This window comes from Thermothielavioides terrestris, chromosome 1 (assembly GCF_000226115.1).
Source record: "Thermothielavioides terrestris NRRL 8126 chromosome 1, complete sequence".
NCBI classification, from domain to species: domain Eukaryota; kingdom Fungi; phylum Ascomycota; class Sordariomycetes; order Sordariales; family Chaetomiaceae; genus Thermothielavioides; species Thermothielavioides terrestris.
Window position 1 is genome coordinate 5253187 of NC_016457.1, and position 22221 is coordinate 5275407.

At 58.0% G+C, this 22221-nt stretch overlaps 6 protein-coding genes across 6 annotated transcripts; 3 read left to right on the forward strand and 3 right to left on the reverse strand.

Annotated features, from left to right (window-relative positions):
* Window positions 1-627: 627 nt before the first annotated feature.
* Window positions 628-4097, reverse strand: THITE_2141597 (uncharacterized protein; the record flags this gene model as incomplete). The annotated part of the gene is made up of 5 exons (XM_003649798.1): window positions 628-702; window positions 766-1596; window positions 1652-2020; window positions 2807-2808; window positions 3341-4097. The coding sequence occupies 5 exons, from the start codon at window positions 4095-4097 to the stop codon at window positions 628-630; spliced, it is 2034 nt and encodes a 677-aa protein (XP_003649846.1).
* A 305-nt stretch (window positions 4098-4402) lies between these two features.
* Window positions 4403-6915, forward strand: THITE_2108888 (uncharacterized protein). Its single transcript, XM_003649799.1, has 4 exons — window positions 4403-4794; window positions 4886-5882; window positions 5943-6416; window positions 6501-6915. The coding sequence occupies exons 1-4, from the start codon at window positions 4606-4608 to the stop codon at window positions 6734-6736; spliced, it is 1896 nt and encodes a 631-aa protein (XP_003649847.1). The 5' UTR covers window positions 4403-4605; the 3' UTR covers window positions 6737-6915.
* Window positions 6916-7958: 1043 nt separating this feature from the next.
* On the reverse strand, window positions 7959-9687 carry THITE_2108891 (uncharacterized protein). Its single transcript, XM_003649800.1, has 3 exons — window positions 9311-9687; window positions 8579-9193; window positions 7959-8481 (listed from the first exon to the last, which is right to left on the reverse strand). Exons 1-3 carry the CDS (start codon window positions 9371-9373, stop codon window positions 8119-8121), a joined length of 1041 nt encoding a protein of 346 aa, XP_003649848.1. The 5' UTR covers window positions 9374-9687; the 3' UTR covers window positions 7959-8118.
* Window positions 9688-10406: 719 nt separating this feature from the next.
* On the reverse strand, window positions 10407-11821 carry THITE_2108893 (uncharacterized protein). The gene is made up of 3 exons (XM_003649801.1): window positions 11723-11821; window positions 11423-11666; window positions 10407-11352 (listed from the first exon to the last, which is right to left on the reverse strand). Exons 1-3 carry the CDS (start codon window positions 11726-11728, stop codon window positions 10712-10714), a joined length of 891 nt encoding a protein of 296 aa, XP_003649849.1. The 5' UTR covers window positions 11729-11821; the 3' UTR covers window positions 10407-10711.
* A 522-nt stretch (window positions 11822-12343) lies between these two features.
* THITE_2126015 (uncharacterized protein) lies at window positions 12344-13268 on the forward strand (the record flags this gene model as incomplete). Its single annotated transcript, XM_003649802.1, has 2 exons — window positions 12344-12406; window positions 12993-13268. 2 exons carry the CDS (start codon window positions 12344-12346, stop codon window positions 13266-13268), a joined length of 339 nt encoding a protein of 112 aa, XP_003649850.1.
* Window positions 13269-14814: 1546 nt separating this feature from the next.
* Window positions 14815-21428, forward strand: THITE_130005 (uncharacterized protein; the record flags this gene model as incomplete). Its single annotated transcript, XM_003649803.1, has 8 exons — window positions 14815-15138; window positions 15233-15570; window positions 15632-16737; window positions 17956-18598; window positions 18667-18877; window positions 19923-20689; window positions 20795-21278; window positions 21357-21428. The coding sequence occupies exons 2-8, from the start codon at window positions 15263-15265 to the stop codon at window positions 21426-21428; spliced, it is 3591 nt and encodes a 1196-aa protein (XP_003649851.1). The 5' UTR covers window positions 14815-15138; window positions 15233-15262.
* Window positions 21429-22221: the final 793 nt, after the last annotated feature.

The window sequence follows — 22221 nt, forward strand, 5'->3', positions numbered from 1 at the left end:
CACCTCTCCATCCCCTCAAACCTGGGTGTTCCCTAGCCTCGAGGAACATGAACACTCAAGGCACCAGGTTCAGGCCAACCTGAATAGCCAACTCTGGCGGTTTTTCTGATTGCAGAAAAGGGCGCCAGTTCGAATCTCACGCCCGTCATCACCCATATCTTTTGCACCCCTTTTCCTCTTCCGGTCCGTTTCCTCCGCTCAGGGGGATGAGTTCACAACCCTAAGTGATTCGCCTATGACTCTGACAAGTCGAGGTTTGGCGCGGCATTGGCCCATATCCATCTTATCATCTCACAGCATGCAGCAGTCACAGCACTGAGCAAGGGCCGTGGAAAATTTCAGGAAGCGCAAAATGCAGGTTTCTGTTGCATGCTCAGGGACACGTTAACACTACTAGGGACATCGACGACGAAAGGATTGCACAACTGTGATCCCTGACCGCCGCCCACTCCGTCATACTGGCATGGCTATTCTGGAGTCTAGGAAAGCAACGAGAGTCAGGAAACACCCGGGTTCCTGGTTTCGGATTGCTTAAGAATTGAACGGCGACGAGATGTCAGCGTAGACCATCTGGACATTCTGGACGCAATCAGCTGCCGACAGAGGAGGACCCTTCCGCTTGGTGCTCTACTCCGGCTTGATGTTCTGGGTCTTCTCGATCTTGGGCACGGCACCGAAGCGGCTGTTGCCCTGGTCCCAAATCTGCGTTCGGTCAGCCATGCGACGCCAGCAAGGAGGAAGGAAGGAAGCAATGGTCAAACCTACCGCATAGATCGACTTGAGGAAGGCATCGCCCAGAATATCAAAGGGGTTCTCTCCGCGGGACTGCACAGCGCCGTACCAGGAGTTGTCATCTGCCAAGGCAAAGAGCAAATCTTCCTTCTGAATCACAAACTCTTTGTCACCGACAGCGACGCTGAAGTCCGGGAGATCATCAGCCGTGATGGACTTGGGGATGATGTAGCCCTGGTACTGCTCCGAGTAGTAAGAGCCCTGGATCTGACTGTACAGAGCCTCGCAGACCTCGTCCGAAACAAGGGCCAACGTGGTGCCGGTGTCGGCTATTGCCTTGTTGCCCGACAAAGACAACTTCTTGCTGTTGACTGTGGCGCTCTCGCTCGGGAACATCCAGAAGCCCTGCGATGTGTCGACGTTAGTCCAGGAGATGTCTTGGCCGGAGGCCTTGACAAGATCCTGGTCGATCCAGCCGAACGTGTAGAACGATTGTTCCCCCTGGTCCCTAGTGCTGTACATGGCCGACGTGAACAACTCCGAATCCTCTGGGATGTCCTCCTGCGTGATCATGTTCTCGACAGGGGTAGGCTGGGGGTCCGGCTGACCGTTGGTCTCGACGGTGTTAATCTTGCTGAATGCCAGACCCAGGAGGCCGTCCATGGAGCCTTGGCTGAACTGGTCGGACATGGTCGTTGCGATTTCGATGGCCTGGTTTTTGATGGTGAGGCCGCCGATCGAGAGGACATCCAGGCCGACTGAGCCCGAGGCCGAGCTTCCGTCGCCATACTGGATCCTCCAGCTCATGTTTGGGGCGAGCTTGAACGTCGACGATTTATGGGGGGCGAAGCTCTTGTGGTTCACCTGCAGAGCTTTCCGTTAGTGCTGGGGTGAGGCCAGACGGTCACACACGCCATACCCAAAGATCAGCCGAGCCAGTGTCGAAGTCCAGAGTGACCTTCTGGGGCGGGGTGCCGATCGAGACCTCGCACAGGTACTCGGCGTCGTTCTGCTGGTCTTCAGCAGTTACCTCCCCGACCTGGTCGTCCTTGGTCTTCTTGTAGAGGCCGACCCAGACGTGGCCTGGTTTGACCCCGGGCCCCGTCTTACCCCGAGCCGCCTCGTCAGTGGGCTTGGTGAACTTCTGGAAGTACGGGCCAGGCTTCGTAGGTTGAAAGCCGAAGCGGTTCAACACGGAGACGTAGGATTTAGTGCCATGGCGTTGGTAGTTCTGGTTGTGAATGATCTTCACCTTGTGCAGGTGACGGTGATGGCGATCGTCCTGGTGCTGCATGGCGTCGAGCGATGGCACACGGCCGGCGTGCGTTCTTGATGCTAGTGGAGAGTTGACGGCAGCGAGCAAAAGAGGGCATCAAAGGATGCTGCTAGGGGTTGAGAAGCCCTGTGTGGAATACCCCTGCAATGAAGACGGGAGCCGTACTCCAGAAGGCTGGGCTGTCGAGGGGAGAGAACGATGATCCAGGAGGGCGAGCAGCAGGCCGTGGGCGTGATATAGGCGTCGTCTCACCGGTCCTTTCCCTAAGAACAGAAAGAACGAAAGCATGATGCCATTGTGTTGCAAGGGCCCCGCCCTGATCTTGTGCCTTCCCAACGGACCCTCGTTTGAGGTTGGCCACGCAAGACCTCCATGGATTGCAGTGACTCCGGCCACGGGTGTGACTGTCCACGGAAGACTGGCAGATTGGGAAAGGGTAACTGAGCAACGAGTCATATCACGGCACATGTTGCTCAAACAGGCAATTACGCCCCTGGCTCAGCCAACCAGCTCAATGCATTCCATAAAAAGCAACCCGCGGAAGGGGGGAAGCATGAAACTGTGCCCTGTTTACCAGACGGCGCCGCATCTTTGCCCGATAGGCCGGCTACTCGAAAGGCGAGAGCCACGTACATGCGCCGTCGGGTTTGCAACGGAGGTAACCGGCGTCAAGCCTGATAGCAACCTGGAATCAGGCCAGGTTAGGTTCATATCAGGGCAGGGGGATTGGCTTCAGTTTGGAACCAATCCCCAAACAGATCGCTGCGGCCCCGGATTTCGAGGGGTGATGTCACGCACCCCTACCTATGGAAAAGGCTGTGTTTGCCACGAATTCTTTTCTCTTAGACCTCTGGCTGCTGCACCGCCGTCGTTGACGCCAAACTCGGTCTCCGTTGCGTTGCGAAATCCAATCTGGCGCCGGCACGAGCATCCTCTGACAGGCGAGGGCCCGAACGTCAAGTTCTAACGTTTACGTTACGCGGGCCGCCATCGGGTGTTCAGCTTGCTAGCTGACTGAGACCTGTTTGTACCTGGACAGCTAGGATGCAGTGTGTACGACCATCCGGGGTCGTCAATGCCCTGCTTGGCGGGATGGGTGTGATGGACGCTTCAGGGCGTCCTTGTTCTCGCATGTTCGTGATCTTGCCTCGGCACTTGCACACACCGAGTTTCACCGAGCCGACGAGGATCTCATTTCAACTTAACTCTGCCGAAGAAGAACCCCCGCACGCCGTTACTCAGCCAGCACTCTTCATCATGCACCAGCGAGCTAGCCAAGATGGTCCCTTCGACCGCGAGTCCCCTGCGTTTTGTCAGCGAGGAGCTCCAGACGTGGACGCGGAGTGGTGTTGACATACTTCTCGAGTGCCCATCTCCTCGACGTGCCGTTCTGACCGCCGGCCCCCTTCTCTGACTTGTCCTCCATGTTCACAGCCGGCGTGACCCATCGCCCTTCCCGCCAAAAGTAAGGCGTGGTGGTGGAACCTTCCATGACAGTGCCGTCCGCCTCGTTGACAATGAGCACTTCCTTCTTGTCGGCAAGGCTGATCTGCGCCCGCTGTCTGGCCCCGTCATACACGGCACGCTTCGTGGTCTTGAAATGGCTGTGAGCTGTCCAGGTTGCGCCCAGGCTGTCCACCAAAATTTCGTATTCTGGCGTTTTGGACGGTTGCCCGTCACTCCGTCCATTGCTGTGGGCTTCTTCCGGGTCTTCTCCTGGAGCGGGTAGCCGGGTTGGAAACAGGTTTGCAAGGGGCATCTCTGGCACAGGACCAGAGATGACACTCATTTCGCCCTTTTTCGAAATGGATACCCTCACCCTCAGGGGAGACGGCTGGTTTCCCCCGATGCTGTCCATGACGAACCCAGCTAGTCTCTTGAGACCAGCATCGCCATCGAGAACCTCGACAGCGGCCTGCCAGCCCCAATGAGCGGCTGCCTGGAGCATGCGGTCGCGGTGGTAGTCAAGCATGTAGAGGGGCGACGAGGTGACCCAATTCCAGCCTGCATGGGTGAGGTTGCTGGCGGGGACTTGAAGCAGTACAGGGTCATAACGGAGGGACGAGAAGAGCTGGAAGTCGGCCTCCATGGCTGACTCGGAACCTTGTGGTTTGGTTTGGAAGGGAGTAACGAGCAGCCCGTTCTAATAGAGCAATCTACTTGACAATGGATCCAACCACACAAACTCCCCCTTTCGCTGCTGACTCGGTGTGCACTCTGAAATGCGAAACTATCAGGAAGGTACTCCGTGCGAACAAGATGCCTCATCCCAAACAACTCAGAAGCTTGGGCCTGCAACCGACCAGGGTCGCGTGCCCTCCAATGACGCCAAGGCCCGGCCCAGGACCCAGTACCCGGAAAGCCGGTGCTGCAATTGGGCGCGTCATGGGCGCCGATTTTTTTTGTTCCATGCGGTCCAAAGCTTCGGCCAAGCAACCGCTCGTCGGGCTCTGAGACGACCCGTATCATCAATCAACGACACCGCATCGGCTCATACCATCTCGCCGTTCCTTAATTACTGACGGAACGGTGATTTCTCTAGCCGATTTCACAAGGTCTTTGACTCTCCGTTCAACGTTGCCAGCATCTATCGCAGCATGGCTCCCACCATTCCTACTGCTCCCGTCGTCGGGACGCCGGCCGCGCCCTTACCGGCCGACCCGTCGCTGTGGGATCGCATCTCGACCTGGGTCTCCGAGCACAAGGCGGTTGTCTACACTATCGCCGGCGTCGCAGTTGTAGTCACGACCGCGGGTGCCGTGTACTACATCCGCAACAGTCCCACCGTAGGTCCCTGTTCCACGCGCCATTGCTTCGCTCCAGCCCGAACTTCCGAGACTCGTACTGACGCGCCTGCGCCCGCGCTCCCTGCAGCAGCCCAATGATACAACACCCAGACTCAGCAAGAAGGAAAGGCGAAAACGGAAGCAAGCCGAGCGGGAAGCCGAGGCCGAGAAGGCGTCCGCGACCGCATCCGCATCCGCCTCTGCATCTGCAAAGCAGGCGGAGCCTTCCGCTCCCGCAGCCAAGGCGGCCACGGTCGAGGCCGTCGACGAACTGCCCGAGGTTGACGAGTCTACAGTCCAACAGCTCTCCCCAGAGCAGCGCAAGGAATACGCCCAGAAGCTGAAGGAGGCCGGCAACAAGGCATATGGCGCTAAGGACTTCGTGAAGGCTATCGAGCTGTACTCCAAGGCGATCCTCTGCAAGCCAGACCCCATTTACTACTCCAACCGCGCGGCCTGCTACAATGCCCTTAGCCAATGGGACAATGTCATCGATGACACCACTGCGGCCCTCAACCTCAACCCCGAATACGTCAAGGCGCTTAACCGCCGCGCCAATGCCTACGACCACCAGGGCAAGTACAGCGAGGCGCTTCTCGACTTCACTGCGAGCTGCATCATCGACCAGTTCACCAACGAGCAGAGCGCTCAGGCCGTCGAGCGTCTGCTCAAGAAGTTCGCCGAGACGAAAGCGAAGGAGATCCTGCGGACCAAGCCCCCCAAGCTTCCGAGCTCGACCTTCGTCGGAAACTACCTTCAGAGCTTCAGAGCCAAGCCGCGGCCTGCCGGGCTGGAGGATTCAGTGGAGCTGCCAGAAGAGTCAGGGAAGGGCCAGCTCCAGAAGGGCTTGAAGGCGCTGGAGAGCAAGACTGGGCCGGGATACGAGGAAGCCTCTGAGGCCTTCGACAAGGCCCTGGAGCTGGGTGACCTTGGTGAATATGAAGCGTACGCATTGAACCTCCGCGGGACGTTCCGCTGCCTCAAGGGCCAGCATGAGCTGGCTCTGGCCGATCTCACCAAGAGCATCGAGCTGGACCCCGAGATGACCCAGAGCTACATCAAGCGCGCGAGTATGAATCTGGAGCTTGGTATGCCCGACCCACTTGTGTGTTGCGGTCTCCATGCGATTGACTGACGCTGTGTGTTAGGTGCCCCCGAGAAGGCCGAGGAAGATTTCGCGGCCGCCTTGGCCAAGAACGCTGAGGATCCTGATATCTACTACCACCGCGCGCAACTACACTTCATCAAGGGAGAGTTCGCCGATGCGCAAAAGGACTATCAGAAGTCGATCGACTTGGACCGCGATTTCATCTTCTCCCACATCCAGCTCGGCGTCACCCAGTACAAGATGGGCTCCATCGCCTCGTCCATGGCCACCTTCCGGCGGTGCATCAAGAACTTTGACAAGACCCCGGATGTCTACAACTACTACGGCGAGCTGCTCCTGGACCAATCCAAGTTTGCGGAAGCCATTGAGAAGTTCGACACAGCCATCGAGCTCGAGAAGGAGACCAAGCCGACGTGCATGAACGTGCTGCCGCTCATCAACAAGTCTCTTGCCCTGTTCCAGTGGAAGAACGACTTTGCCGAGGCCGAGAAGCTGTGCGAGAAGGCTCTTATAAGTAAGTCAACCACGGAAACCCTTCCTACCCAACCACCTTGTCCCTGTAACCCTCTACTCACAACTGCATTTTCTTCTCTCCCAGTTGACCCCGAGTGCGACATCGCCGTCGCCACCATGGCCCAGCTCCTGCTGCAGCAGGGCAAGGTCACCGAGGCGCTCAAGTACTTTGAGCGCGCCGCCGAGCTCGCCCGCACCGAGGGCGAGCTGGTCAACGCGCTCTCGTACGCCGAGGCCACCCGGACCCAGATCCAGGTCCAGGAGAAGTACCCCAAGCTGGCCAGCAAGCTGCAGGGCATGGGCCAGGGCATGATGCACTAAACCGCGTCGCGTTTCTCTTTCCATCACGCATAGGGCACATACGACGATTGCGCCCGTTGGGGCGGTTGGAAAGGAGCGCTCGAGTGAGCGGGTTTCAACTGGGTTGGTTTGTGGCTCTCTGCCCCGTCGAGTCTGATGGCGCGACCGGGGTTGGGTCGATGTGTAAAAAGATGAATGGGAATTGGTCGACGCCGCCGCGATGGCTTGTCGGCCCGGAAAGACGCTTGGGGACTGCGACCCTTCTCATTTATAGGTACGACCTGTGTGGGCATTATCGAGGCACCGTTTTTTCCTTGTTCTTCTGTACGATTGGGAAGGAAAGAAGTCGGTGATTGATGGTCTCGCTTGTACGGCCGAAATGAGTGAGGCACTCTCACCAAAAGGGGAGGAGAGCGGGCCGGTATATAAGTGGTACATACCCGCACTCGGGCATGGGGTTCTTCATGGGAAGAGAGGTTTCCTCCTCCTCACATCAATCATGGTTTGCGCAGGGTGCCTGAGATTGAGGCGCGGGGCGCCGAGCGCTGTATTGTAAATGCGTACCGCTAGGCAATAATACTTCCCTCAAAGTACTCATCATCAGCTTGGAAGGACGCCTTCATCTCGTCCCAGACTTGACCGGGAGGCGTAGTTCCGGCCGAGTACCTAAGTAATGCCATGATTGGGAAGTCGAGAAGTGGCCAGCGTAAGCAGAGGAGTTTGTGACGCCTCCTGTTTGGCAACAGGCGCTCATCGAGTGCAAGGGTACGACCAGTCAATGCCCCTTTCCATTGACCCTCTCACTCTCTCCTCCCCCCGCCACATGGTCTCCCCATCGGATTCGAAAAGGATGAAAGAAGGATCTATAAAACCCGGATCGACCAACGAAGAGGGAATCATTAACTACTGGATGTCGAGTAACGTATGTGCGCTAGCCGTCATACACAACCACTGTCGGCCGTTCAAAGACTGGCAGGACCGCAAGGGGCCCCTTCTGCCTTGCTCTGCCGCTTCAAACCAACCTCAAGGCAAATCTGAACCAAGCCCCAACAGCCAAAAGCCAATCCCCACCCCCTATACCTAGGTCCCCAAAGAAGTATAACACCAGCTAGTGTAGGTGGGCCGACTTACTCACACCAGCCACTCCCGTGCAGCTGGCCAAGCATCAAAGAAGGTAACTAAGACACAAAGGAAAGGAACCGTTGGACGTAGGGGCGGGCTCGTTGCCCTCTTTCCCTTCTCCGAAGCATCCGCGATTTGAGACTGCAAAGATGGTGGTAGACCCTCGGTATGTCTGCTCAGCTCAAACCAACCAACCAACTTGGGCCCCACAACCACCACCAAACACCCCCAATGTACAAACAGCACCCATGCAGAAATGTCGTCTCAACGCACAGCCTTCATTAAGAAGAAGAAGCCTTCTGCGAGGCCTTGTTCAGGCCGACGTACAAGCCGACGATGAGGGCGACGATGATGATGATGGCGACACAGATGCCGAAGCACCACCACTTGAGCTTGCGGGCGCGGCGGGCGTGCTCGACGCCCTTGTTGAGCTGGATGGTGGCGTCGTTGAGGTGCGTGTTGGTGTCCTGCGCCTTGTCGTCGATGTTCTGGATCACCTGCCCCTGCTGGACCACCTGCTGGTTGAGGATCTCGAGCAGCTCCAGCAGCTCCATGATGGACTTTTCGATCTTGAGCATGTCGTTGTGGCGCGCGCGCACGTTGCCCAGCACGGCCGACGCGTGGCCCGAGCGGTTGGTGCGCAGCTTTTTTTTGTGGAAGTAAAATGTTAGTAAATCGGGTGATGTTGGAAGAGCAAAGATAGCGGACAGAGAGGTGGAGGAATGGAAAAGAAAAACGTACTGCGGCCTGGAAGATGCCCTCATCGCGCCAGTCCGCGTCCATCGCCTGCTGCACCTGCTCCTCGGTAGCATCGGGGTTGACGATACGGTACTGGCGGGCGATCTGCTGGCGGTAGCGCTCCTTGTACTGGCTCTCCTCTTCCAGGAACTGTTGGATCGTGTCCTTGAAAAAGTTGTTGAGGCTCTCGAACTGCGACTTCTTGACCGAAAAGGAGCCGTCGGTTGTACGCTCCGTGTCGGCCTTGAGCTCCTGGATCTGGCTGCGGATGCTCGTGTTCTTCAGCTGCGTCGCCGCCACCAGGTCGTCGAGCTGCTGCCGCGCCGCGTTGTCGGTGCTGGCAAGTGTTTGCCCGTGCAACGTCGCGACATTCTGGATGTTGACCTTCAGGCTCTGGATCTCCTGGCGGATGGCCGACACGCGCTTCAGGAAGTCACTCTGCGACAGCACGTTCGCGCCCCCCCGCTGTGGTCCCAGCGACCCGTACTGTTGTTCTTGTTGAGGCTGCGCTGATCCGTAGGGCTGCTCCTGGCCGTATTGCTGGCCATATTGATGCTGAGGCGACCCGTATGACTGCTGCCCGTATGACTGCCCGTAGGGCTGCATCTCATGCTGATCCTGCCGCGTCGCCCGCGTCAGCCCTCTGTCAAGACCGAATTGAAACACATAGCCGTCATGCCTGCGCTCGGCGGAGAGAACCCTGAGTTACCGGCGCGACCCGGGGGAAAAACTCACCGTCTGGCCGTAGCCATAGCCGGACTCGGCGGTCGGCCCCTGATTGTAGGGGTTGTAGGACATGACAGCTGAGTTCGACGGCCCTGGCTCGTTTCCTTTGGTTTTGTCGACCCAATTTCCGCGCTCTCAATCGACAATCGATTTTCACGAATTGTCTGATGATAGCGACGCGCGCAGTTGTTGTTAATTGCAAGACTGGAAAAAGAAGGAGACCAATGCCTCAGGTAGTGTAGGCAGCGGATTTTGGCGAAATTACCCTTTCCAGGTTGCTGGGCGAGATGCTCCGCCTCGCCGAAGGGCCGGGCTGACGTTCGTTCGCTGTGGCTGCGCAGTTGCAGAAACATTTAGTGGGTCCGCCAAGCAGCGATCCACCCCGGCATCCGTCCGCTCTTTTCCAGGTTGTGCTGCTATTTAAGCAGCGTGGGGGCGGGAGGCTTGGCCACTAGTGCGGATTTGACAGTTTCCATGGCCTCTCTCAAGAATGGAGCGTCCAGATCCGTATCCGTATTCCCTACCTTGAGCTACCTAGGTAGTGTACGAAGAGAGCTATTATCCATGCGACGTCTTACGCACAACGCACAACATCGACGGCTCGCTCCAGAAGAAATGCTCGCAAGGGCACGACATCTCGAGACGATTTGTCCAGGTATCAACGTCACTCTCATCCACCAGCGGTGTCAGGCGCTGTCAGGAGCATCGGATGGCAGGTACTCCGTACCTTCTCTCCATCCTCTGGGCGAGAGATTTGACCTGGGAGCAATTAGGCCATCGTTTATTGGCAGTAGTAGTTGATCGACTAATACCAGCACAGCGCGCCTCGATGCCCCTGGCCCAGCTGTCCTAGACTCCCTAAACAGACAGATTGCCTCCCCCACCCTCGGTACAGAGGATGGGTCCTGCACCTCCCGGCGGCGGGAACCATCTCTGTTCGCGTCGCGTGTCCCGCCCCTGAATGGTCGCCCATAGGAATAGGCAGAAGTAAGCCTAGCATGTAATATGCCAGCAGCCTGCTTCACCACCCGAACATCCTCTCCTGCCAATACTAGCGCCACAGGACGCTGCACTTGCTTGCTCCCTTGCTGCTCACCCAACCGCGCTTTAAGCTCGTCCGGTCGACATCATCACCAAGCTGAACCGAAGCGGGCTTGAGCTTTGCCGTCATCGACAGCCCTCCCATTGCCGTCGCATCGCCGTTGTCTCTGAGACGCAATCTACGGCAGCCCGTTCAGCATGACGGAGCTGGCGTGTCTGGTCACGCATCCTGCGTCATAGCGGATCGCTCACGTCGACATGATGTGCTCCGACTGCATGTGGCGGTCAACCAGTAGGTCAGACTGTGGCCGATTCCACAACAGCCCCGGAGAGCATATATTGGGATGAAATATCCTCTCCGACAGGGCCTCAGAAGTAGTTCTTCTTCCTGCTAGTGCGTGTGTACTGGCTCAGATGCCATTCGACGTCCGCATCCTTGTTCTCCAGAGTGCCCATGGTGATAGAGAACGGGCGCATGGTGAACCGCGGGCCGACCTCGCTCAGCTCGACCGAGTTGTAGCTCGTCCTCACGTACACATGGTGGCGCACTTCGATACAGTCGTCCTGGTTCACAAACGTGATGACCCGGTTGCCGGCCGTCTTGCTGGCGGTCGGATCCCGCGGGGGAAACAGGTGCTTCAGGATCTTGACTATCCGGAGGCCGAGCGGGGTCTTGAAGTTCTCAAAGATGAGATGCGGGTAGCTCTCGCTGACGGTCCCCTTTATCGACCGAGGGATGTCGGCTCGCAATACTACGTTGTGCAGCGAGGCCATCAACGTAGGCCCGTGGGGGAAGTGGCTGATAGTAATCGCCGTGGGCGTTCCGCGGTGCTCGTGGAGGAGGACAACGTCGCTGAGGCGCTCGCTCTGAGCTGACCGGACGAGGTCTGGGAGAACGAGGTTTCCTCGGTTGAGCCGAATCGCGGTCGGGAACAGCAGGCGAACCTCTTTGGAGAACGACATCAACCGGGAGCTAGGGTCTCGAGATGTTGTCACCAGTACCCTCGGGTCTGTACCAATGTCAGAAAGTGGACGGCCGCATACATCCGCGTAGCAAACGTGCGACGGGGGCACTCATACCAACGACGCCGGAGAGCTCCGAGTATTCATCGTCGATGTCGAGAGACTCGTCCTGGGCGATATCCCGGGACACGTCGTAGTCGTAGTCCTTGCGCAGCTGCTTGTCATTGGCGATCTGGGGATCGAGAGGCTTGCCAGAGGCCAGCGCTGCTCTCAGCTTCGCCCGCTTTTCCGCGACTTCGGCATCGCGCAGGAGAAGGGCTCGGCGATAGAGGTAATCCCGCCTTTGGCGAGCTGTTTTGCGCTATGAAGAACATCAGTGATATATCCTTCAACCTCGTTGAGCGAATCAACACATACAATCATTTTTGGAGAGGTCAACAAACCGGACGATGTTGTTCAGAGCAGAGTGACGGCGAATCGCACGTGCACAAAATTCTCTGGCGTTGCAGACTGCTGTTCGGTTGCTGACTCAGCTGCGGCGGCGCGAGCTGTGTAAAGCTGACCCGATGTTTTGCCGTAACGTACATACAAGATCCAGCGCTCGTGTTGCCGAATCGGGGGGCCCTTCTCCGTAACGATCGCAAACGGCGCCCGCTACGGAGGCCAGAAGACGTCGCCCACTCTACATCGTTCACACGAATTATCCAGGCGCACCAAGATTATTCATTTATCCCCGGAAGCCTAAAGGTTCGGATTTGTAGCGGCGTAGCGCCTGGTCCGTTGGTAGGGAGTCAAATCGGAGATCTCCCTGGGCAGATGACAGCTCGATGTTGCCGCCGGAGCAGAACCAAAGCGACCCACTCGAGGTTGATCTGGAGAATGTCTTGGAGGAGATTCCACGGGCTTCATCTTGGAAAGGTATGGCTCTAGCGGTGGAGTGTTCTGTTCCCAGGGTTTAACACCGCTGGCTGGCGTGTGGGTATATGAGAGCTGAGCGGCGTGGCGTGCCAGGCGAGTACTGTGTCTATCACGTTCTCCATGAACACTGTCCGCGGAGTTGGCTTTGGCGTGACGACTTCCAGGCCTGCCGCTGAGGTGAATGTAGGGGCACTTCGCATGCTCCCGCGTCTAATCAGAAGGTGCCTGCTGGAGCCATTGATGAGCTGAGCTTGCATCCCTTCCCTTTTCTTTCTAGGTTGGAAGGTGTGCGGGGACATTGAGAAACTGTGGTAACGGTCAAAGACCTTGTTCGTTCCTATCCAACCGAGTAGATTTGGCTATCAACAAGCGACATACTAGTCCATATTCACAGCTAGCTTCCTTGACAACCACTTCGAATACCTACGTGCGTCATCCTCTGCCGTTAAACCCTCCAGTCCCCTATACCCCTGTCCATCTCTGTTATAGGGATCTCAGATCCAACCACAGCCAGTGTCAGTTCCGTCGCCAAGCTACAGGAGTTCCTGACAGCGCTGAATGTGCCCTGTCCCTCGTTCGATGAGGGTGCTTCTGGCTCGCTTCCACTGAGGCTTCGGACGCTTGGGACGCCATCTTCCCCCTCTATGCCACGGCCGAGTTACAGATTTACTCATCAAGCCCGTGTTCTTGTTTCATTCTCTGGGCGGTGTAACTTGCGATTGGCTCCCTCTTCCTACCCGGCGCCGGAACCAACAAGACACGTTCATAGTCTTCGGAAACGGATCATCAGGCTATCAGCACATGGTCGCACAACGACTCGCTGTGTCAACAAGCCATCGCTCGCTGTAGTTTTGGTGCCCTGGTCCCGGCCGGCGTCAAAGTGTCCTTTGCGAACCTTGCCAAGCAGGCCCCGTTGAGTGAGCAGATGGGTAGCCGCCTTCCGCGCCACGCCATGACCTGGCGGATCTGCTACGAGCCCGATCTGGGCTACGTTGTTCATACCCAGGCGTCCAGAATTCTCGTCAACTCCGTCGCGTGGGACTGACTGCGCGTCGGAACCGAGGAGATCTGGCCTGCTGACATCAAAAAAAGAGCAGCATTTGGTGCATATTTTTGGTTGGCGAACCTTTTGTTCCTCATGCAGGTGATAGACGCGCCGGAGAACTATCCGGGACTCCCAGGAGCCGAACAAAACGGTACTTCATCGCCCTGCTTCTAGAATTTCGATGCGGCTCTCGACGATCGTGCGCTTCAAATTAGCCCCCTCCTTGCCCTTCCGCATGGTGTCAATTTGGTAAACAACTTTGGAGAGCACAGACTCCATCTACCCCGTGCCGTTCAGCTACCCCGAGCGTACCGGTCGGCTCGGACATGCTATGATGGCTTATAGCCTAAAGCCGGAGCACTCACCGGCCTTTATCGCCAACCATCTTAATTGGGCGGGTCGGAGCCAGGCCCAGGTCTTCGTCATAGATTCCCCGTAGGCAGGTGCCTGTCGAGGTCTAGGCATGTGAGAGCGAGAAGGGATGGCACTTGGCTACCTCCTCCCAGAGTTGAGTCATTTCTAATTTCAATAGGCGCTTCGTCAATGTTTTGATCCGTTATCCAACCTCCTTGGGCAACATGGAATATGCTTCGTCACCCGAAGTTTTGGGAGCCTTGCTCTGCAACTGGGGAGTTAGTGTTTCCATTTCTCTATATTTTTCTGCAATTCAATGTTAGGGTACGTTATTTCGACCATTCACTGTGCGCCAATCGCATCAGCATTCTGGCATTTCGTACAAACCCATGCTAGGTTGGCTTCGTCTTCATGATGAATAGGAGGTGAGAAAGGGATTTCAAGGTCTTTTGGGCGAAATAGGGGGACGCTGCTATCGAGGGGCATCTGAAAAGGCCGGTGTGATTTTGCTTCTCAACTGTATTTGTACTTGCGAGTGCCAACTCCAGCACTTGAAGTAGCGATATTTTAGTTTTGAATGCTTTGCCTCACTCGATGGAGGGAGAATGTCTCATGAACCATAGCTCAACGCCTTGGAGACGCAGATTAAGTAGGTACGGATACCTACGAAAGTATTGAAATTGCTTTCTAGTTTCTACATACTTCGCGTGACATGGCTTAGGTTCTGCTAAGTTTGCAATTTGCCCCAAAATAAGTTGTTAGCCAATTACGTTACTCCGAACTAGGTCCAGAATCATGTCTTTACCTCTCATAATAGCGACAGCTTCTGGTCTTCGTTGTGCTCACAGATTGCAGTCTTTTGTCACAGCTTGAACGGAATGCTCCGTACTCTAGGTCTAGGCAAAAATACCCCTGCAAGGCCGCCTCCTGTTGGGTATTCCGTACCTGCCTACGGAATACACTAAAAGTGGAGCTTTCCTCAGGAGTACACTACACCAAGTGCCCGTACGTACTGTACAGTACATACAGAATACATTACATCCGTAATCCGCGCTCAGCATGAAGCGCTCTCCGACCCCGCCTAGGGGGAAAAAAGTTCGGACACAGGACCTGTGGGGCCCTGGTCGCCGCAGCGGCATGCCGCCTTCTCCGCCACTTTCCACATTCAGCGTCAACTCGTCGACCGCAGCATGCCACACTGCCGCCAAAAAATCGCAACATACCGCGACGCACAGAATACTACGGCCGATTTGACTCAACAACGCACAATCCTCAACGTAGCCACGGAAACGCGAGGTTACGGCCGCTTCGACCTCCACCAGTGATGATGTGATGGCCGTCCCGCGCGCCACGCTTTCAACTCTTTTTTTCTTCCCAGCTCTTTCCTGATACACCAGCACGAAAGCAGCGCAGTGCAACAACCAACTCTCGAACTACCTAAGGTCGGGTACTGACTGCGTCGTGCCTTGCTGACATCCAGAGTCGGCTTACCTTTTGGACTGTGGTGACTCTTCAGGTCAGCTTCCATCCCTCTGTCGCGCATTCGTTCCGCCAATACCGCGCAACCCCGTCGATTCCTCTTTGAACTAACAATTCGGTCCGTGTTCTAGCGGCCACGGGCCCTGTTCTGCTTCTTCAACATGGAGGGCGCTTTCACCCACCTTGGAAACCATCTCGTTTCCGACTCCGCGGCGGCCATCAAGGCCGGCGGCTCCGACGAGCTCTCGAACATCGACCCGGACGACAACCTGCTGTACGGCGTCCTCGGAGGCCGTGGTGCGGACGCTGGTCTCGGCAGTGCGAGACGCCGCCAAGATGACGAAGACAACGAGACCGAGGTCTTCGACGACGACGACGAGAGTCTGTCCAGCGTCCAGGTCGACGGCATGAAGGGCCTCAAACTGAACGGCCCCGAAGAGGAGAAGGAGCTTCCAGCCCACGCTTGCGCGTGAGTAGCTAGCGTCTTGCCCTCCGCATCGTCAAGAAATGTTGCTGACTGGCTCCGACAGCTATTGCGGCATTCATTCCCCCGCAAGCGTTGTCAAATGCCTCACCTGCAACAAGTGGTTCTGCAGCGCTCGCGGGAACTCGAGCTCCTCGCACATTGTCAACCACCTCGTGCGAGCTCGCCATAAAGAAGTCCAGCTTCACCCCCAATCATCGCTGGGCGACACCGTTCTCGAGTGCTACAACTGCGGGATCAAGAACGTGTTTACGCTCGGCTTCATCCCGGCCAAATCCGACACCGTGGTAGTCCTCCTCTGCCGGCAGCCTTGCGCGGCAAGCACCTCGACCAAGGACATGAGCTGGGACATTTCAAGATGGCAGCCGCTCATTGAAAACCGGACCTTTCTGAATTGGCTCGTCCAGCCGCCCACCGACGCCGAGCAGCTTCGCGCTCGACATCTCACCCCGCCCATGATCGCCAAGCTTGAGGAGATGTGGAAAGTGGCGCCTGGGGCCACCGTCGCCGACCTGGAAAAGCGCGCGAGCGTTGACGACGATCCGCATCCCGTGCTGCTCAAGTACGACGACCCCTACCACTACCAGAACATCTTTGGCCCGCTCGTCAAGATGGAGTCGGATTACGACAAGAAGCTCAAGGAGGCGCAATCGGAGGACAACCTCCAGGTCAAGTGGGATTACGGGTTGGAGAACAAGCATGTGGCCATCTTCGTCCTGCCCAAGATCGAGTCGGGCGATGTCAAGCTGGCGGTGGGCGACGAGATGAGGCTGAAGTACAAGGGCGACCTCCGCCCGCCGTGGGAGGGCGTCGGCTATGTCACCAAGATCCCCAACAACCAGAACGACGAGGTTCACCTTGAGCTGCGGAAGTCGGGCAACGACAAGGCAGTGCCGACCGACGTCACCACCAATTTCTCGGCCGACTATGTTTGGAAGGCCACCTCGTATGACCGCATGCAGCTCGCCATGAAGACGTTTGCGGTTGACGAGATGAGCGTCTCGGGCTACATCTTCCACAAGCTACTCGGCCACGAAGTCGCATTGGTGCCCATGAAGACACCGATGCCTAAGAAGTTCCACGCCCCCGGCCTGCCGGAGCTGAATCACAGCCAGATCACGGCCATCAAGACGGTGCTGTCGACGCCGCTCAGTCTGATCCAGGGTCCTCCGGGCACTGGCAAGACGGTCACGTCGGCCACCATCATCTACCATCTGGCCAAGATGAACAACAGTCAGGTGCTCGTCTGCGCGCCCTCCAACGTCGCCGTCGACCAGCTGTGCGAGCGGATCCACCGCACCGGCCTGAAAGTCGTCCGCCTGACCGCCAAATCCCGCGAAGACGTCGAGTCCTCGGTCAGCTTCCTGTCCCTGCACGAGCAGGTCCGCATGAATGCTGCCAACACGGAGCTCGGCAAGTGGATGGCGCTGAAGAACAGCCAAGGCGGGTTGCAGTCGCAGGATGAAAAGAAGTTCAGGCAACTGACGCGCGCTGCCGAGCGCGAGATTCTCAACAACGCAGATGTCGTCTGCTGCACTTGCGTGGGAGCCGGCGATCCGCGACTTGCTAAGATGAAGTTCCGGAACGTGTTGATTGACGAATCTACCCAGTCGGCCGAGCCCGAGTGCATGATCCCGCTCGTGCTCGGATCCAAGCAGGTGGTGCTGGTCGGCGACCACAAGCAGCTCGGCCCCGTCATCATGAACAAGAAGGCAGCCAAGGCTGGCCTCAACCAGTCCCTCTTTGAGAGGCTGGTCAAGCTGAACCTGACGCCGATCCGGCTGAAGGTGCAGTACCGGATGCATCCCTGCCTCTCCGAGTTCCCGTCCAACATGTTCTACGACGGCTCGCTGCAGAACGGTGTCACGGACGCGGAGCGGCTGAGGAAGGACGTGGACTTCCCGTGGCCAGTTGCCGAGATGCCCATGATGTTCTGGGCGAACATGGGCAACGAGGAGATCTCGGCATCGGGAACCTCCTACCTCAACCGCACCGAGGCGGCCAACGTCGAGAAGGTTGTCACGCGATTCTTCAAGGCAGGAGTGAAACCGACCGACATAGGCGTCATCACGCCGTACGAGGGCCAGCGGAGCTACATCGTCAGCACGATGCAGAACACGGGCACGTGCCGGAAGGAGGACTACAAGGAGGTTGAGGTCGCGTCGGTGGACGCGTTCCAGGGCCGGGAGAAAGATTATATCGTGCTGTCTTGTGTTCGGTCCAACGACAACCAGGGGATTGGTTTCCTGTCGGATCCTCGCCGTCTCAACGTTGCGCTCACGCGCGCAAAGTACGGTCTCGTCATCATTGGAAATCCCAAGGTTCTCTCCAAGCACGAGCTGTGGCACCATCTCCTGGTTCATTTCAAAGACCACAAGTGCTTGGTCGAGGGCCCTCTCACCAACCTGCAGACGTCGCTCTTGCAGTTCAGCAAACCCAAGACGTCCTTCCGCCCTCCGCGTTACGGTCAGCAGACGCACGCGGCGGGTGGCTACCCCAACGGCCGATACGGCGGCGGCGGCATGAACGGGTCGGCCAGGGACTACGAGACGGGCTCTATGCTTTCGTACATCCCCGACGATGTATCGTCGATCCACAGCTCCGCCTTGGGCGGCGCCGGGTTGAGCTCGGCCTATCCGCACATGTTCTCCAACTTCCACCCCGATCAGTGGCCAGGATTGCCGGGTGTGGGCGGGGGTGGCCGTCCCGGGGCCAAGGGCCGCGGCCGCGGCGCCGAGAGCATCGCGGGCGAGAGCATCGCCAACAGCGAGTTCACCGACGCGAGCGCCAGCGTCATTGGCGGCAAGGGCGTTGGTCAAGGAGGAGCCAGCCTCGGCGCCGGCCTTAGCGAGACAGTCAGCGCCGCGCGGCCGACCTCATATACGCAGGACGACCGTCTGAAGCAGTACGTCGAGCACGACAAGCGCATGGGACTCGGCAACGGGTTCGGACGGCGGATCGACGATGACGAGAAGAGCATCAGCACCGCTTTTGCTAGTCAGATCGGGTCTGGGTTCGACTGAGCGGTGTGTTCACGGGGCTGAGTTGTTGCCGGTTTGTTTGATGCAAACCGAAGGACAGCAGAGAAGCAGGCACACGGGGCCAGATCCTAGGAGCAGCTGCCTGCCTTCCTCTTTCGCCGGGGCCTCGGTCGAGCAGACGATCTCCCAACCTGCAAGAGTCCGGCGCGCCCGCAGCTGCAGGAAGCGATGGGAGCGCAGATGCTCCCTCAAGAGCACACCTCCCCGCCGACCAGAGGCTTGCTCGGCAGCCGTCGGCCGCATCCCAGGCCGTAAGCGTCGCCTAGGCAGTTTCCCTCCAGGCCTGGCGTTGTCAGCACCGCGCAGAGCTTGGGGGCTTTTGGGCGGCTGGCGGGTCGCGCAGAATTACCTATTAAGCTGTTTTATTCGACGACATGGCACACCCCCGAGAGTCAATTGGCTACAGATTGGCAGGCAGGCGGGCAGTGGGGAAAGCCGGTGATTCCTCGCTGGATAGGCAGGGCCTTGCTGTTCTGCTGTGCCTGGGAACTCGGAGGACGGACAGTCTTAGCAGCGAAGGAGGGGGAGGGGTTTTAGAAGAAGTCGCTCGTTTCAACGCCGCTGATGCAGGCGCGCTCGCTTCACTTCACTTGACTTCAGGGACACGGGGTGCTCCGGCTTTTGGGGCGCCCTCGACTCTGGTTCTTTGTCCAACACTGCCGGCAGCCACTCGTTTCTGGGCAGTGTGTTGGCTTTGCCGCGATGATTGCAGACAGCCAGACAGGCCGAAGCAGAATATACAGTCATTCTTTTTACGTTGGCCCAACTTGTGGAGGGATTTTGTGCCTGTGCAGAAGTTCGCTGACGGGCGCTGACTAGTTCCAGGCTCATGCATTGACGAGACACAGCCCGACAACTGCTCCTTCATGGTTTATTTCGTTTGAATTATGAGTTATCTCGTCCTTTCATTGTCCGCTGCCCAATTGCCCCAGATCGAGCTCGCTGTCTAGGTCCCGCAAACCGAATTCGCTTGCTTACCTTCATTCTTCCCCGAATCGAACCCCCCTTCTCCCCCCTCAAGTCATATCTCACCCCCCCCCCCCCCCCCCCGAGGTCTCCCTTGATGATATCTGCCGCCCGCTCCGCGAAGGCGTACACCGTCGCCTGCAAATTCGCCGTGGTGACCAGCGGCACCGCGCTCGCGTCCACCACCCGCACGTTCGCCGTCCCGAACACCCGCACGTTCGCCGTCCCGAACACCCGCAGCGTCGCCCCATCCACGACCCCGCCCAGCTCCCGCGCCGCCATCGCGCAGCTGCCTGCCGGATGCCACATTGAATTGACGGCCGCGCGGAGCCGCGCCTTGGCCGTTTCGAGGTCCGGCAACGGCTCCGGCTCCGCGCCGTCGTCGGGTGCCAGGCGCAGCAGCGACGCCAGCGGCGGCGACGCCGCTATCGTGAGGATGTGCAGCAGGTGGTGCGCCAGCACTTCCTCGTCCAGCGGGTTGCTCAGATACCCCGGGTCGATCGCCGGGTCCGCCAGCGGGACACCGCTCGCGATGTGCACGCTGCCCCGCGACAGCGGATGCGACAGCAGCGCGCCGATCGACACGAACTTGCCCGGGGCCGGGCCCTCGCCACCGCCGCTGGCCCCCGCCGGCCGCTCGAACGCCACCGCCGGCGACTGCGAGATCACGCTGAGATAGGCGGCCGACGGCACGGCCGGGTCGAGGAGCATGCGCTCAGCCAGCTCTTCGTCCCCGGCCAACTCCTCTGGGCAGCCGCCAACACCTGCGTCAAGATCTCCATCCTGTCGCTTTACGTGAGCCTCTTCCCGGACCAACGCTTCATCGTTACCTGCTACGTCACCATGGCCGTGACGATCTGCTACTTCACCTCGGTGCTGCTCGAAACCTTCCTGCTCTGCAAGCCGGTGCAGTACAACTGGGACAAGTCCATCGCCGGCAGCTGCGACGGGCAGAACACGGCCTACCTGGTCGCCGGCATCACCAACCTGGTCATCGACGTCTTCGTCGTCGCCTTACCCATGCCGATGCTGTTCGGTCTGCGCATGTCGCTGCCCAAGCGGCTGGGCGTCATCGGCATGTTCAGCCTGGGCGCCTTGTGAGTAGTCCATACTTCCTTCGTGCTCCAACTCTTCGATTTTTCCCTGCCCTGGGAGGGAAGTTGCCAGCCGGCCCTGACTGACGATGCCTTCCCCTACCTCAGCATCTGCATCGTGTCGCTGCTGCGCATCCTCTGGCTGCTGAACTGGGACCTCAACGACATGACCTACACCGTGGTCCCGGGCACCATCTACACAGTGCTGGAGCCCACCCTGGGCATCGTCAACGCCTGCCTGCCGACCATCAAGCCCGCCCTCGCCCGGCTCGCCCCCGCCGGCGCATGCGCAGGCATCCGGGACCGCCTGACGGCGCGGAGCGGGACGAGCGGCAAGCACGCGGGTGGGAATCAGGGTCACGGCAGCAGCGGTGGCGGCGGCGGCGGCGGCAGCAGACTGGCAGACTCCGGGCGGGACCGGTCCCGCAGCACCATCAAGGGCCTCTACACGCGCCAGTTCGAGCGGCTCGAGTCCGACGACGCCATCACGCTCGTCGGCATGCAGCAGCACTCGGCTGTCAGCCATCCCGAGAGTGTCGACGGGGCCGACGCGGCCGACGGGCCCCACGAGCCCAACGCGTCTGGTATCACCGTGAGCCGGGAGTGGCAGGTTCAGAACATGTGATTGTTGCCAAACGGGCGGGATGACTGGCTGTGCCATTGAAAATAGACATTGTATGGCGTTCATGGGACCATTTTTACGGATTACGAGGAAAAGGAAATCGAGCAAGGCATCAATTGATCAAGTTACTACTGGGGCAAAACCGGTTGACAAGACGGCAGCGTCTGGTCACAATCCGTTGTTAGCCAGCCTAGCGGAGTTGCAAGAAGTCTCACAGCTAAGAGACAAATGGCTTCGGAATATTTAGAAAGAAAACGGTCCTCGGACTCGGACTCGGCATTGGCGTGTAAACAAGTGATGGAACATGGAAGTGAAAGGGACTGCAGTAATCAGCGTGATTGGATATTCGACTTAAGCCATCTTTTAGGATTTTTTTTTTTTTTTCTTTTTCCTCTATGTTTTCTTTCATTTCATCAATGCAGTTCAGATTTTGTGTGTTTTACTGATCATTCCCTATCTCTTAGTGAACAGCTAGTTTCGTGACAGCGTGCAAATGCTGTGGTGTAATGAGCAACTTCCCGCTGACTTCCCGCTGCTCTGTGCTTCTTTCTGCTGTGTAGGTCTCGCAGGCCATTGGGCAACTGGATAACGGTATGGCGAATGTGGTGTATTCAATCCGCGTAACACAGGAGAAAAGGGGAGAGAAAGTTCCTGGTTTGCATGCAGGATGACCCAAATGGGAAGCTGTCTGGAGTGCACGGACCACATAGTGGGCCCTGCAACACTAGGTTGCATTCCGTAAACCTTAGTGAAAGTGGGTTAACCTGACCGGAAACCCCCCGAAGTGAAACCGGCCACGCAGGAAAACGTCAGCGGCGTTTACACAGCAACCATAGGTCCGTATTCCGTATTTCGCACGGAACATCTGCAGTGTGCACGAGAGGAGCGAAGATCTAACAGCTCCCGTCTCAAG

Bases quoted from the DNA above. Each gene is read 5' to 3' on its own strand.
- THITE_2108891 (XM_003649800.1), bottom strand. From the start codon at position 9,373: ATGTCCTACAACCCCTACAATCAGGGGCCGACCGCCGAGTCCGGCTAT. The intron at 9,194-9,310 runs GTGAGTTTTTCC...GCGACGCGGCAG, and splicing joins GCTATGGCTACGGCCAGACG to GATCAGCATGAGATGCAGCC. The intron at 8,482-8,578 runs GTACGTTTTTCT...CACAAAAAAAAG, and splicing joins AGGGCATCTTCCAGGCCGCA to CTGCGCACCAACCGCTCGGG.
- THITE_2108893 (XM_003649801.1), bottom strand. The intron at 11,353-11,422 runs GTATGAGTGCCC...ACATTGGTACAG, and splicing joins GGAGCTCTCCGGCGTCGTTG to ACCCGAGGGTACTGGTGACA.
- THITE_2108888 (XM_003649799.1), top strand. From the start codon at position 4,606: ATGGCTCCCACCATTCCTACTGCTCCCGTCGTCGGGACGCCGGCCGCG. The intron at 4,795-4,885 runs GTAGGTCCCTGT...TCCCTGCAGCAG, and splicing joins ACATCCGCAACAGTCCCACC to CCCAATGATACAACACCCAG. The intron at 6,417-6,500 runs GTAAGTCAACCA...CTTCTCTCCCAG, and splicing joins GTGCGAGAAGGCTCTTATAA to TTGACCCCGAGTGCGACATC.